Source organism: Emydura macquarii, unplaced genomic scaffold (assembly GCF_026122565.2).
Source record: "Emydura macquarii macquarii isolate MOO-44397 ecotype Brisbane River unplaced genomic scaffold, CSIRO-AGI_Emac_v2 contig_3220, whole genome shotgun sequence".
In the NCBI taxonomy this organism is placed as follows: domain Eukaryota; kingdom Metazoa; phylum Chordata; order Testudines; family Chelidae; genus Emydura; species Emydura macquarii.
Window position 1 is genome coordinate 8,666,969 of NW_027133357.1, and position 15,377 is coordinate 8,682,345.

Consider the following 15,377-nt stretch of genomic DNA (forward strand, 5'->3'; position numbering starts at 1 on the left):
GCTGAACCTCCAGCTTTGCGGGCCTTGGCTGCAGCATAGGCTGCCGGCCCTGACCTCCAGTCCGGCTCGTGCCCCGAGCCCCAGCACCGAGCAGAGCACCGCCCTACACCGGCTGGCTCGTGCTCGACAGGCGGGAGCAGTAGAGGCCGGGACGGGGGAGTCCTCCAGCGTGTCACAGAGTGGCCGCAAGGGGGCGGGAAAGGGAGTCTTCCCAGCGTTCCGCGGGGCGGGCGGGTCGGTCCTCGGCGACTTCCGCTCGGCACCGGAAGTGCTTGAGCAGCCGGCTGACGCGCGCGTGCCGTGGGACGGGTGGTGGCGGTAACGGTTTCCCTCGTCGTCGGCTCTCGTCTCCTCTTTTCCCCTCCTCGCCGGCTGAGGCGCGCTCGCGGCCATGGCGTATCGCGGGCAGGGCCAGAAGGTGCAGAAGGTGATGGTGCAGCCCATCGTATCCTGCCGCCGCCGCCGCCGGGGGGGGATGGGGGAGGGAGTGAGGCCGGCTGGGGTTGAGGGGGCCTGGCGGGTGCGGGGAGTTGCCGTGCAGCCGCTCAGCCCTTTCCCCGGGCATTACGGGCTGGGGGGGGCCTCCTCTCCCGAGAGCCGGGGGCGGGGGGGCGGTGTCAGGCCGGCCTGTGGGTTCAGCCCAGGCCGGGGGGGAGCAGAGCGGGCCCTTCCTGAGCGCTAGAGCCCGTCCAAGGCTCGACTCGGGGCTGGAGACCGCGGGGCTGGGTGGGCGCTGGCAGCGCGGGATGGGGTGGAGCTCGGCGCAGCAGGCCCTAGAAGTCAGCCTGTCCCGCCTGGTCCGCAGGGGGTGTGGGGCTGGGACGGGCCCACGCTTCAGCAGAATCCGGGGTGTGTGTGTGTGGGGGGGGTCAGTGTGTCAAGGGCCGGCCAGCCATCTCCCCCCCCCCCCCCCACTCGCTCTGAAAAGATTAATCATTATTTACCCACAAGTAAAGAGCCCTTGCAATGGGAGTGTGGTTGCAACCGGGTTAGTTGTTGCAGTGACACACCTTGAGTCAGGTGCTGCTTCCGTGCTTTTCCTTAAGTGCTGCGTTGCAGAACCTCATCTTCAGATACCTGCAGAATGTAAGTAAAACTGGCTGACTTACGCTGTTTGTCGTCTCTGTGTGGCTGTGAATGTGACCCCACACGTGCTTTTAGCTGTGGTGGTGCTACCGAGGTTGATATCTGATACCTCTTCTCTTGGGGGTGGGGGAGGAAACTTGGCGGGTTTTTTTCTTCAGCAGGGAGCTGGGATTCATGAATGGATTAGTTTCTTCCATCCCTAATTAATCAGAGTACTGATAATATTCGACATATTAGCTGTTAAGTTTTTTATGGCAGCCATTTCTGTAGTATCTTCAGATTTTTCTGGTGTCCTTCATTCCAAAGGATGTTGAAGTATAATGTGGTGACATTATAACCCAGCGAGGGTTAGGTATAAGATGAAGACAATTGGCACATGGCATAATAGTGATGTAGGAGATGGGACAAACACTGAATGTATTATAATGAATATATGCTCCTCTGGTAGCTGTTAAAACCATAGAACCCACTGTATTGTGTTGAGAGCTGCCCAGATGAGAGGTTACTGGAATAGATTTGCAGATGTAGACGAAGTGAAGAGCTTTCCCTTCCCAGGCTGTCAGTGCTTTCCTTCAGGTGGAACTGAAACTTCCAGGATTTAGCTCTTGTATCCCAAACTATTAGAAGAAAATTCATTCCTCCCTAAATTGACCTACTTCCTGGTACTCTATGGGTAGAAAAATTACTGTGTTGCCCGGAAGTATGTCTAGTCAATATTAATTTGTCCCCTAAAAACTGCCTCTTTATAGCCCACTGAGTTGCATGTTAACTTCTGATGCAGCTTTGAAGCAGGAATTATATAACACCTGCATCCCACTGGATCTCTGCCTGAGAGAGAGACTTATTAGCTTCTTTTGATGTTTGTAATGAATAGCTTCCTACCATCCGACTGCATTGTGGTTCTAAATTTAATATTTCGTTAGTATGCTAAGAAATAGTAATGTATACTAAGGGTTTGATCCTAAAGTAAAGTGTGCAGTGATGTACTTGTTTGTATAGACCCTGGAAACCCAACAGGATCCGAATACAAGTGGTGGGTTCAGGTCAGATTGAGTGTGATTTGTATAGCATACATTCAGGGGCAGCTCAGATCGGATAGGCTTTTAACATTGAATGTGCTGACTGCCCTAGACCATTGCAACCTGACCTAAACCCTTGCAAACTGACTACAAATGTTGCGGTCAGGTATGAAAACAATTCAACACTCTTGAGGTCAGGTTGGGTTCAGATTGGCTGTGGTTTAGTTGGGTTTTGGGTCAGGCTAATTTTAAAATTAAGCTTGAGTAGACTTCCACTAGTGTGTACTTTCCAAAAATCTATTCCTTTACATGCTCACAAATCCTCAGTAATTGGAGAGAAAACATGCCTCAGGGCAACACTGGGTCCTAATTTGAGTGTAATACCTTGTGTCTTTTTACAGAAACTGCAAAGCATATTTTTAATAACTTACTTATAATATGGTGTAAACAATATTTTATTATAGTGTGTACCAATGAGTAACTATTGCTTGGAGTACTTGTTTTAATACTGTGCTCTCTTTTCTTTCCCCCCCCCCCCCTCCATGGTTTTGCAGAGATCCAGGATTCAAGTGTGGCTCTATGAACAGGTGAACATGCGAATAGAAGGCTGTATCATTGTGAGTACCATGATGTATGCACGTTACAAAGTTGATTTGTTTTTCCAGTTCACAAGTTTCATTTGTGACTCCCCAAGAAAAAGTAGTACAATGAAGTAATAACTCCTCAGTTTTCCAAGCAGTCATCTTATTCTGATCCACTTAATGTGTCTGCGCCCTTCATAGCGGAAGCAACTCCAGCAGACCAGGAGATTTTGTTCACTAACTACTTTTGTTGTTGGTTCTTAGGGTTTTGATGAATACATGAACCTGGTGCTGGATGATGCAGAGGAGATACATTCAAAAACAAAATCAAGGAAACAACTGGGTAAGTGTGCATGGTTTAAATGACTTATGGCACCAAGATGCCTATATGAACCTTGTGTGCAGCAGCAATTTAAAATACAGAGCAAACAAATAGTTGTGACTGAAGGATAATGAAGCCCATTGGGAAGATTCTCAGTTCTGTATCTGCCATAGGTTAACTATGTTGGGATTAGAGAGCTGATGAATATTCCATTTTGATTAGCTATGTGCAAGAATCCAACATTTTTCAAAGAGTTTGAGTGAGTCTTAATCTGAATCTCTAAAAAGGTGGCCAAATAAACATGAGCTCTCTGCCCTTTCTTGGGTGGCAAGGTGGCTGGAGGAGGCCAATCTAAACTCCATACTCCCATATCTAACTTTGTCCTGTTGTATTAATTATTATTGGAAATGTTCTTTACCCATTCACATAAAACAAGAACTAGGGGTCACCCAATGAAATAAATAGGTTGCAGGTTTAAAACCCATGAAAATAAGTACTTCTTCATGCTACATACAGTCAACCTGTGAAACTCGTTGCCAGGGGATGTTCTGAAGGCCTAAAGTACAGCTGGGGTCAGAAAAGAATTAGATAAGTTCAAGGAGGACAGGCCATCAATGGCTATTAGCCAAGATGGTCAGGGACGGAACCATATGCACTGGGTGTCCCTGAACCTTTGACTGCCAGAAGTTGGGACTGAACGATGGGATGGATCAGTCGATACTTGTCCTGTTCTGTTTATTCCCTCTGAAGCCTCTGGCACCTGCCACTTTTGGAAGACAGGATACTGGGCAACATGGACCATTGGTCTGACTCACTATGGCCATTCTTGTTTTTAATTAATTAGGTAATTTAAATACAACAGTCCTAAGACTCTTCCCATACACTGGGTATGTCTACACAGGTGAGAAAAGCCCACAGGTGGCCTATGCGAGTCGACTTGGGCTTGGGTCCTAGAGTTTGGGCTCCAACCCGAGCCCAGAAGTCAGCACAGCAATGAAACAGCCTCACAGCCCTACAGCCATGAGTCCAAGGCGGCTGGCATGGGCCAGCCCTGGGTGTCTAGTTGCGGAGAAGACATACCCACTGTCACCATGTCCCATCACCCTCCTGAGTCAGTGCAGGGAACCCCTTTGTCACTGCTGTCCCTGCAATGTTCGGGTTTGGTATTCACCATATGCCAAGTATCAAAGATAAACAGTGAATCTGGAAAAAGTGCTGTCTTCCGGTTCCCAGCCGGGATGGCTTTTATCGTGATACACTCTGGTATATTGCAAGGAAACAGAGTAGGGGGCTCAGTATAGTACTGATACCCTGCAACACAGTGAGTCTCATATGTTGGTCATATATTTTGGAGAGATGATCACCAAAGATTCATAGGCTTGTAGTGCCGTGCTGCTTGCAGGGGGATAGTCTGTCTATATATTAGTTTAATTGACTGTAATGACATGAAGCCTTTGATCTGTACTGCACTCTTTCCCGTTGTAAGTGTTAATAGAAAGAAGCACTAAACAGGCACCAGGCAGACCTCTTTTTGAAAGATTTTCTGCAACAAAATGTGTGGTATTTTTTTGAAAATTAGACATTGCATGACTTGAGGATAATCTCTAACTGCCATTTCCCTTCTTTGTGTTGCAGGTCGAATCATGTTAAAGGGGGACAATATTACTCTTCTACAAAGTGTTTCCAACTAGAACTTGTCATTCAGTGTGTGGCGTGCACTAAAGAATGTTCCAAACTAGAATTTTCATTCAATGTGTGGGGTGGTCTAAACATTACTATAAACAAGACTCGCTGTGCTGGATGGTGTTTAACAAATAACAACTCCAAAGGAACTTGACGTATTTGAAACTAGGGAGAAGAATAAAAACAGTAACTTAGCTGATATCTTCCCTTACCTTTGATAGTAATTTTTTTACATTAGAGTACCAATTCATTTTGGGGGTAAATTCAATGTTTATGTTAACTGTGAACTTAAATCTATTTGATCTCATGCCTATATCCCTCCCTCACTATTTTTGTTGGGGGAGAACGTGTAGTCTGAAATAAACCTTTTTTTCTTAAACTGGATTTATTCCATTTCTGATAAGGGAAAAAATCTTTGCATGTTCTGGAACAATAACCATGTATCATCTGTTAGACAAAACTGAATTCTTCAGCTAGAATACCAGAGCCACATGCAGTCTCTGGACTATAGGGATCCAGTAAAATTAGGATTGAATTTATGTAGGAATTTAGCCTTACTATTCTCTACCAGCATAGCTCAGTTGCCTGAAGAGAGCTTTAAGTGGTAAAACAGTCTAAAATTTCTTGATTATCTATATAGAAGTACTAGTTGGTAAAGGATTATTTCTACAGATAAATATATTAATATGCTGGGAAGGGCCCCAGGTACCATAATGTACTCATCAAAGCATTTCACGAACAATATTCAATCCTCAGTCTTGCAATGTAATTAAGTATGATCCTCATGTTAGAGTGGGGAAATTTAAGTACAGAGGCTAAGTAGTTGATCCAAGATCACAGTAGGAAAGTCGGTGTCAAGGCCAGGATTAAAACTCAGGAGTTCCTGTGATCAGGTCACTAGACAATTTGGAAATATCTGAGATGTTTGTTTTTTTATTTTCTACAATTTTTAATTTGGTGGCAATGTGCTGTCTGTATGGGGATCTGCTGGATGGTTTGTTTGGGGATCTGGGAGATGGATGCATTGTTTCTTTAACTCCTATATGCTTCCTGTCTCAGATACTGCTATTAGACCCCTTCTTTTGCTTTTCCAATTAAAACAAGCAAACAAAAAAGTGTAGTTTCAGCCACATGTGTAACTCTGATACTTCAGTGATGGAGGATTTCTTGATGCTGTGGAGACACAAATCTTGATTTGAGGGCTGCAGTAACAATCATTTAGACAAGTAATTTAGTTAGCATTCAGTTTTTCAAAACATAGTTTTGGATATAGTTTTTATCCTGCGTACTAGTGAGTTAGAGAAATTCAGAAGAAAAAAATTGCCTCTGTTTATGGAAATGTAGTTCAACAGGGGACAGTTAAAATACCTGTAGTCTATTTTGGCCAATCAATGGTAGGGACAATTGGAAATAAATGTTCTCCCTTTCAAATTAAAAAAATTAAAAAGGCACACCTTTTTTTGTTTCTTGTTGCTATCAGTTACTTCTCTCTAATTATTCATCCCAGACATGGAGAAATACAACAACTCAGGCTTTTCTGGATTGTGTTCAATTATTTGTCTGTCTTGTTTACATCTGAAAGAATTTTGATGCCGTTCCAGCACAGGTAACCCAGTGCACTTTTCCCCGTTTCACTAAGCTATTCTACAAAGAAATTGTAACAAGTCTATCAGATTTAAAGCTATGATGATTGAATGGGAGCATGGGACATGTTACCACAATAGGGTAGCTGAAACAAAATCAGACATGCTACCTGCTAACAAAAGAACTGGTATTTTTGTATCAATTTTCATGAGTTTCAAAATATTCTGCGCAAACAACACCCAGGTACATGTTTTGTGCAGATACAAATGTTATACCAGCTGTGGATGAACACAGTTACGCATTGCCACGGACTAGGTATGGAAGGCATAGGAAACTAACTGGGTTCCTCTGGATCTGCTTTACATTGATCTTCAAGATGCTCGTTGAAGTTTTACAGAGCGGTAAATAGGTATGGGATTCTATTGATTAATAGTTTAGGAACTACATTTGCTGGGTATTTATGGTACCTCAGGGGGCTTGCAAATTTCACCTGGTTGACTAGACGCAGGTGCAAAGACACAGCATAGCCTTGAGACAAATTCTTATGCCTAAAACATTTCTGCTCCATGATTCTAAAGCAATAGTTTTTCTATCCAAATATGTGAGGAAAACATCATGCAAGGGTAAAAGGGCAATGTGAAATATGGAGATCAGAAAAGGTAGTTACCAGAAGGGAGAGCGTGTAAAGATGCCATGAGTCCAATGAACATAAGGCCAGTGATATTAAAAAAAAAAAAAAAAGCCTCAGTGCTCATAAAGGGGCCTGTTCCTTTCCATTTTGTCTGCAACAGACAAGCAATCTATTGCAAAAACGGAGACTGAGGAGAAACAGCTCACAAATCCTCCAAATCACGCATTTCAAGATGCCCCCAATGCCACATGGGCTCCACTGCGTGGTGCTGTCAAACTGTTCCTGTATCTTAAATTCATTTGCACTAGTCTGATGATGGGCGAAAGGAAGTCTAGACTAATCATAAGGCACTTCATAGCTGATGATAAACATTTTACCCAAATGGGACTAATTTGTATTGTAAGTGAGCAGCAGGGGTAATGAGTACTTTAGAAGCTTCCTCAGGGGACAGCTGTGAAAAATGCAGAAACCCTGTATTGGAGTGTAAGCATGTCTGAACATAGGGCAGGGACTAGCGCAATGGGGACTTGATCCACAAGTGGGATTTCTAAGGCACTAGTGCAATACAAATAATACATAAAACCAATTTGAGCTTTTCTGAAACTTGGTTCCTGTGAAATACTCACCTATGCTAATGAGCACAGGACCAACTTTTCCAAGTCTGTGAGAATGGCTTAAGCCTTCACAACTGTACCTTGTTTATTTCATTGTAAGTTAGTCGGAAGCTCCTCGTCTAATCTGTTAAACCAAGAGTTGTATGCAGCAAAAGGGTGGTGTCTATATGGCAGAGTGCTGGATTGGGAGTGTGGGGTTCTGTGATTTATTTCTGACTGCTAGCTCATTGACATTGGGCAAGTCACGGCCCCACTTTGTGCCTCACTTTCCCCCTCTCTAAAATGGAAGTCGATAGTACTCGCCTTCCTCAAGGGGTGGACTGAGGTATAATTGTAAAGCGCTTTGAGATTCTGTAGAAATAAATTGGAAAATACTGAGGAGGGTAAAACATGCATGTAGGAACCTGGCCACAGTCTTGGACTACAGAGGGCGCTGCTGCCCCTAGCAACGCCTTCCACCACACTTGCAAAGTGTCATAAGCCTCTGCTGGAACACAGAGTTCTCCAGCATTCATACGGCTTTATTGGCTCCAAAATAACCTGGAAGAAGTATAAAGCTGGGCTGTGGAGTGTGGGGCTGCTCTCATCCAGTGCAATGGCCAACGAGTGTGTCTGCCTATTTCTCACCCCCACACCTTCTTTGATGCCTGTGTTTCCTGAGAACTGAGATGTCCCTGCCTCGGAGTGGGATGAAGAACAGAAGGGTCTGTTTTTGACTGAGCGAGTGGCAGTCAGAAGGAGTAAGGTAGAGTGAACTCTTACAATTGGGCTCTGTGTTTAGAAGGCTCGCGTTGCTTTGCTTTGCTTTCCGTTCTCTTGAAGCCTGTTGTGTTTGCTTTGCAAGTCGTATTTTTCCATAACGTGCAAATTCCTTTCCACCGAGCAGAGGTGGGCAAAGACGTCTTCTGAGGAGGAGGCACTGAGTAGTGATATTAAGGTTCCTGAAATGTGCCGTTAACTCCGAGTGTCCTGGGGTTGGCGGATTATTGCAGTAGAATGCCGCACTGCGTGGAGCGATTGCGGTGTTACAGAGCACACAAATCTCTAGGTAGAAAAGTGCTGATAATGGAGTTTGTCCAAGAAAGTTTTCTCGCCCCAACCAGAGCTCACATGTTACAGCAGGAGGTGTAGTAAAACACAACAGCCAACCTCCAACAACCTGGGCCCTTTGTAGAAATAGCATTTCCAACCTTTATCTGTTGGAAACAAATAGTTCAGCACTATAAATGTAGATGGCATTTTACAAGCTAACTGAGTCGTGCTCTCTGCCCCACAGTCTAGAGTTTAAAATCTACAGCAGTGACATGACAGAACAAATTACAGGCTCCTCACAGCAAGAGGGAACATGTGTGAGCCACATTCCCTAGCAAACACTTGTGTAGTGTGTTGTTATTAAAGGAGAAAGTGGCTCAAGCTCCTGACAAATTCCTACAGGCTGGTCTACGCTACAGTTTTGTCGACAAAAGTCAGTACTTGTCGACAAAACAGTGGAGGTGCACACCATTCCCCATTCCCCCTGCTACCCTGGAGAGCAGAAGGGCTGGACCCTGCTCCCAGCTGGGAGGGGGTGAGAAGCCCTGGATGGCTGGACCTCGGCTCCTGGCTGGGAGTGGGGAGGAGAGAAGCCCTGGGTGACAGAACCATGAAATTGACACAGCTACCCAGCTCCTGGAAGGGAGTGGGTGGCAGCGGGGTGAGGAGCCCCGGGCAGCTTCTCCCGGCTTCTAGCAGAGACTGGGGACTAGGGTGGGGGCAGCCTGCTGGGAGCCTGTGTAGCAGCCTGGCTCCCGGCAGGGAGCTGAGAGACCGGGCTGTCAGTCCCCCCACACTGCCCCTCTTAGGTTGGTGGAAATGCTCCTGGTGAGGACTCACACCACCAACCAAGGAGGGCCGTGTAGACATCAGCCACTGCAGCAATTAATGCGGTGGCTATAAGTCGACCTAATGTAGGTTGACTTATCTTTGTAATGTAGACAAGGCCTCTAGATGAAACGTGAGTGCCCTTGTTTTGTCCATGGCTATGGTCCTGTGTACTGAAGTAATGAAATCAAAAGCATTCCAGACCTTACATTTTGTGGTTTAAACTCAATTACTCTAACACAGACTGTTCCCTTTAACGGGATCTTGTTTGCAAGATCTCTGCTCCCTTCTGTGATTACAATGGGCTCTGGTGCACAGACGGCATCTTCATTTAATAGACATTCTTGTTCCCAATTGCTGTTGCATTTAATCTCTTAACTCGGTGGAATTTGTTCCTTTTAGAAACTTGGTTTCTGTGGAAAGCTCTGTGTTGTCATCTAGCATTCCTAATGGCACAATGTTTATGATTCTTCCATTTTAAATGCATCTTCTCTCACAGAGACTCCATTGGGACTAACATTTATCATGCCCAGTACAAGTCCGAATTAAATCTGTCTGCCATGGGATGGTGGGGAAGGCATTGTCAGCCTTTAAAAACTTACTGTGACATTTGTGTGAAGGATAAGCTTTGTTTTTGCACAAGCACCCAGTGCGTCATTCTTTGCCTAGATGGTTGATGTTTAAAGTGAGTTTCACTATGGTTCTTTGGATATGATCCCTAGATTTGCACAAAGGTTTTCAAATGTGGCTGAAAACTAACCCATGAGCTGTTCGGATGCTAAAAATCTCACTAGCCCCCATGGAAAGACGCAGGATTGTTTCCTAAACTAGAGTAATTGCCTGTTGTCCATGTGTTCATCTTTGAAGCCATGAAATGAATGCAGGAGCATCATGCCATGGGTAACTGTGAAGGTGCTGGTGCCCTGTGCTGCTGCTCGCAGTGGAATCAACCCCAAGGTACAAAAAGAGTGCAAGTATAAATGATAGGGACCAGGTTCCAGGCAACAGGCTGTATGTGGCTGACTGCCTGCCTGCCTGCAGATCTTGGGCTAGCTCCAGTGTTTTCATCTACAGCCGTCTAGGGAAGAAGAATTGACTGGTTTAAAAACTGGTTGGAAATGATCGTGAAGAATGGGGGGCCGGTGCTTTGGGCAGCGGACTGGCCTCTCCCAGCCAGTTGCCAGCTCACAGCATCCACAAACCGGTGAGCAGCCCTAAAGCGCGTTACAAGGATGATTCCTGAAACCCCCATGCACAGGGTCTTGAGGCCTGATTCGCACAGGCTCGCTGTCCTGAAGGGAAGGGAAGAGTCAGTGGTTAGCATCCTCATCTGTGGCTGGATAGACAGGGGGACCGGGAGCGGTGGGTTAAAGCAGAAGGGAGAGTAGGTCACTTCTTATCAAAGCTGTGGCAGATATGCCTGGGTGAAGAAGTTTATTGGGGCCTTTATGATGGCCTTGGCAGCGGTTCCTCCATTCCTTCTGTCAAGCCTCCGGCCCAAGGACTTTGACTGCAGGATGCCAAAGGGCCAAATTCAGCCAAGTTTATCTTTATTAGCATGGGCAGCCTGTCCTGAAGTGTCCAGGATGGAAGGCGGCCAGTGCAGTCTCCTCCCCGTGTGATGTACTTCCAGATCCATACCCACCAGGGCGTCATTACCCTGTCTGCAGCATCTCTTGGAAAAACAAGTCAAGGGCATTTTACTTCCTCTCGGCCGGGGAGTTTAGCCTTAGCCATGCCTTGCTCTGATGCTTCACATTCACATAAGCACTTTGACATGAGGATCAAGCATTGGTTCGCTGAGCCTCACAAGGTGAATGTTATGTGAACCATAGCTTCCAAAGGAGCCAGGGAGCTACTGTGTGACTGGGCCCAAGGAGCGATAGCCAGTCAGTGGCTGAGCCTGTCCACCTGTCCCCTTCCAGCATGGGACTCAAACTTGGGAGACCCGAGTCTCAGTCCCCTGTTCTAGCTAAGAAACCTCATTCCCTCCCGCAGCTTGCACTTGAACGGTGGAGTCCTGAGTGTCTTCTGCTCTGATCACTCCCCCAATCTGCTGTGGGTGCCAACACCAGCTGATTCTGACCGCGGAGACGCCATCCACGCAGCAATAAAAATGGAGTTCTGTGCCCACTCCAGTGACCTTTCCACTCAACATTAATTACTCTCCTCCGCCTGGGTACTGTGGGACAGAGACGTGGTGAAACCAAAGGTAGTGCGAGAGACGTAGGCGCTTTCTTAGGCCAACATAGCCTTTTGTACATCTCCTTCATCTTCTTCATGGAGTGCTGCCTGCTGATTCGAGCAGCAGACGGACGCTTGGGTTCTAATCCTGGTTCCACCACCATCACCATGCAATGCGGGGCCAGAGTCTCAAAAGTACCCAGCAACCAGCAGCTGCCATAGGGACCGGCCCAAATTCTCTTGCAAATTCTGCCCTTCACGTCAATTCTTCATTCCCTGAACTGTAAATATTTCTCCCGGCACAGGGGCGTACGTAACGGTGGATAAAGAACTCAGGCATCCTCGGCTAAAAGGTGCTGTGTGGAGCAGTGTATTAGTGTTACTTCAGCTTTGCTGCCCGCGTGTAATGTCTTTGATCTGTAAATAAATCTAAGCTCTCTAGGGAGGTCCTTACTGCCCTCTCTGTTCTGCACAGACCCCTCAGTTATACCTGTGCCAGCCCCCAGCGCTGCACCAATGTAAGCGAAAGGGGAACTTTGGCTCCTCCGAGGTGTTTGCTGACTGAGATCAGTGGCTATTTATCAACTCAAAGCGGTTGCTTCTGAACAGAGCTGAGCCGTGTCCTGCTCAGAAATCTCACGGGTAGTGGATCACTCGAGTGGCACATGCAGAATCGCTCTCTCTTCACTTTCCAAATTTCGGGGCTTGTCCTCTGCCGTTGCTGCACCTCGGAGCAGAACTCTAGGCCACCCCAGCTTGCTCAGGTTCAGATGTCTGAGTCGGATTCATAAGGTATCACAGGCGGGTACCAGGCGCCTAGTGAAGATGGCCTTTTCAGTCAAGGTCACAGCAGGCAGCAGCATCTGCTCCTCTTTCAAAGGCTTTGTTCTCGGTTGGGGCACATCACCGTGTGTCTCAAAACACCTCCCCCCGAACAGTGTCTCGGAGGCTTATCCCTTTATCATAAATCAGCAGCAGAGCTAATATTCATGTCTAGGAAATGAGATAGTATCGGAGCCCGGGCTGGGCTTCGAACTGGGTGCGTGAGACACGCATGAGTTCGGGGTGTGAGGGAAAGGGAGGGCTGCGGCAGGAACTCCTTATCAGGGAGGAAGCTGTACTGTACCCACGCAGAAGAGAGAGTTCTGCGTGCTTGCAGCTCCCTTGCTGTGAACATTAAAGAACATCTAGGGCAGGACACCCTCTGCCGTCTCACAGTAGTACCTGGGGCAGATTGGTGCATTGTATACATGCAGCTGTGTTTATCACACACTGGCTTGCAAGCAATTAACTAATGGCTCAGATAATACTCAACATCCAGAGGAGATGTTAATTCAACAAGAAAGCACCCAAAATACCAGATGTTCTGAAGCACAAAGCCACCTGGCTGAACCGAAACTGCCATAATTTCCCTTAAAAATAAATGTATCAGCTGACAGGGCGATTGATGCCTATAGCACTTTTCATGCATAGATCACGACATGCTTTACAAAGGTGACCCAGGGTCATTACCCCATTTTGCAGAGGGGGAAGCTGAGACCCGGAGGGAGAAGATGGGATTTGCCCAAGGTCACCCAGTGAGTCAGTGGCAGGATTAGAATTCAGATGTCCTGACTGAGTCTCAGGTCCTAACTCCTTCCCCATACTGCCTCCCTCAGTTGCTTATCATACCCATTGCAGAAGAAATCCCTCTTTTGAAATGAGAGTTATAAGCACTTCTAAGGCAAATTCTGCCCTGATTTTCACCCTAATGACAGTGGGATTGCTCCGGATGTAAATCAAGGCAGAATTAGGATTTTACTGATTTTATTAGCCCCGATTTTGTTCCTTTCCTTTTAAACAACACACAAAACACTGTCTCACTGTGTTTGTACAGCACCTAGCACAACAAGACCTGATCCTGATGGACACTACTATAATATAAATGCTTAATAATAATACACTAATAGAGGTTTGCGGCAGAGATGTGAAACACACCCTCCCCTTCTGCCCAGATTCAATGGGCTGACCATGCAGAAGTTACAGATCTTCTGGGAGATGCCCATAAAGATAGGGGATAATGCCTTCTCTCTGCTTTCCCAGGCAGAGAGGCACAAACGCGTGTGGCTGTGTATGAACAGAGTGCATGACGCCACTATAAACTGGGCACTTATCTCCAGCGGTCACTACTGAATTTGCTGTGCTGTTTGCAGTAGTCCCCATTCTAAGGACAGAGACCAGCAAGGCGAACAGAAGTGCTATGGCTGGAATTTTCAGAAAGGTTCAGCCCCTGCACCAAAAGAAGTGGCCAGATTTTCCAGAAGGGCTCATGCGGCACATGGCGTGCATGTCAGGGACTGAGCTCAGGAAAATTCAGCCCCAGCTGTGGGTGCTGAGCGCTTTGGAAATTCTGGCCTTAGGAGATGGAACGGTCCCATTTGAAGGGCACCCACTGGAGCTGCTCTGTTTGCTTACAGAGTTGGATCTTGCTAGCAGAGCCCCCAGACCTGATCCCCCAAACCTTACTGGGACTTTGTTCTCTATGCAACACTGAGAATGTGAAGAAACCACAGACACGGTTTGCTTCCCGAGATGTGGGTTTACTAACGGTACACAAAGCTACAGGGCCTAGGTACGTAAACACACTGCTGTTCTGTTAGCTTCTGGTGGTGTCTGCAATAGAAGACGGAGAGATCCCAAACTATCTAACGGAGGCCTCCTGCCCAATTCCTATACACGACACTAACCCCTCTAAGAAGCCAGTGGGCACATTCATAGCGCTAAGATTATTCTTGGGAACAAAGTCCCATGGTTCATGGACACCATTTACAGCCTCCATCCTGCCAGCAAAATCAGCAGGGCATGGGAAATCCAACTTGCCTCCAACACCCCTGTGGCCCGTGGGCTCCATTGCTGTTGCTTCCTTCACACTGCCCTTCTGACTGTGTCGCTCTGGGGCTCAGCTTTACTCTGTCTGTGGCTCTAGCCCTACCCCTGACACCTTCTCTCCCATCTCAGGTGTGTGGTGGGCGGAGCAATGACACTAGCCCCGCCTCAAGTAGCTATATAGATGGGATTGCAGGATGCGCCTAGTCCCTAAGGAGGGGGGCTACCTAGGCATTCCCAAACACATGCCCGTCTCTCTCCAGGCTCTGTGAGAGCAGCAGGATCTGCTCCCCGTCCAAGGTAAGCGCAGGGGAGAGGCCTTCCTTGTCTTCTCATCTATGTTGGGATCCCAGTGTGAAGGGGCTGGTGCTGCAAGGTGCCGGGTAGTGCCTGCACTCCTGGAAGTTAGTGGGACTGGAAGGTGGATTAGCAGGCGCCTAGGCAAGCTCAGGAGTCCATGACTGAGAATCTAAACGTGGCGTCCCACGCCCCCTCAGCTCTTCAGTGGGCAGCGAGCTGCTCTTTCGGCAGCGCGTGTGGGGGCGGCTGTTGGCTTTTGTGTGTGGCTGTGTTAACCAGCTCCCCTGAAAGGGCCACTTGCCTGCAGTGAGCAGCACCCCGGGGGGACGGGTGGCCGTGGGGTCTGTATGCATGTTACCTGGAAGGCCGGGTGCATTCCAAACCGAGGGGGCCTGGTGTTGCCCCGTGCCTGGCTCTGAAGTGCGTGGGTGGCAAGGGTGTCTGTTACAAGGCGAAGCAATAAGTCCATCCCAGGCTGATCGGGTTTCACGAGACCTGACATTCCCCTTCCCCCTCAAGTTTATAGACCTGCTGCTCCGTACAAAAGTGCCCCCCCCTCCCCCTTCCTCATCCTGTTCCTCACAGACATGGCTGAGCTTCTCCCCTTCCCCTCCTATTGAGACCAGCCTGGTGTCAAAAGGATGCCTG

The 15,377-nt window shown here is 47.4% G+C and overlaps 2 protein-coding genes across 4 annotated transcripts in view; both read left to right on the forward strand.

The window, feature by feature from the left end:
- Positions 1–255: 255 nt before the first annotated feature.
- On the forward strand, positions 256–5,070 carry SNRPE (small nuclear ribonucleoprotein polypeptide E). The gene is made up of 5 exons (XM_067531790.1): positions 256–445; positions 1,060–1,086; positions 2,660–2,722; positions 2,951–3,029; positions 4,644–5,070. The coding sequence occupies exons 1-5, from the start codon at positions 392–394 to the stop codon at positions 4,697–4,699; spliced, it is 279 nt and encodes a 92-aa protein (XP_067387891.1). The 5' UTR covers positions 256–391; the 3' UTR covers positions 4,700–5,070.
- Positions 5,071–8,139: 3,069 nt separating this feature from the next.
- SOX13 (SRY-box transcription factor 13) overlaps positions 8,140–15,377 on the forward strand; it is an 86,465-nt gene continuing 79,227 nt past the window's right edge. For all 3 annotated transcript variants that reach the window (XM_067531645.1, XM_067531647.1, XM_067531646.1), the window contains exon 1: positions 8,140–8,265. The gene's annotated coding sequence lies outside the window, so the exon portion shown is untranslated. The remainder of the gene's footprint in view (positions 8,266–15,377) is intronic.

Excerpts from the sequence above, each read along its gene's own strand:
- SNRPE (XM_067531790.1), top strand. The coding sequence starts at position 392 with ATGGCGTATCGCGGGCAGGGCCAGAAGGTGCAGAAGGTGATGGTGCAG. Across the intron at positions 446-1,059 it reads AGGTGATGGTGCAGCCCATC|AACCTCATCTTCAGATACCT; the intron begins GTATCCTGCCGC and ends GCTGCGTTGCAG. Across the intron at positions 1,087-2,659 it reads TCTTCAGATACCTGCAGAAT|AGATCCAGGATTCAAGTGTG; the intron begins GTAAGTAAAACT and ends ATGGTTTTGCAG.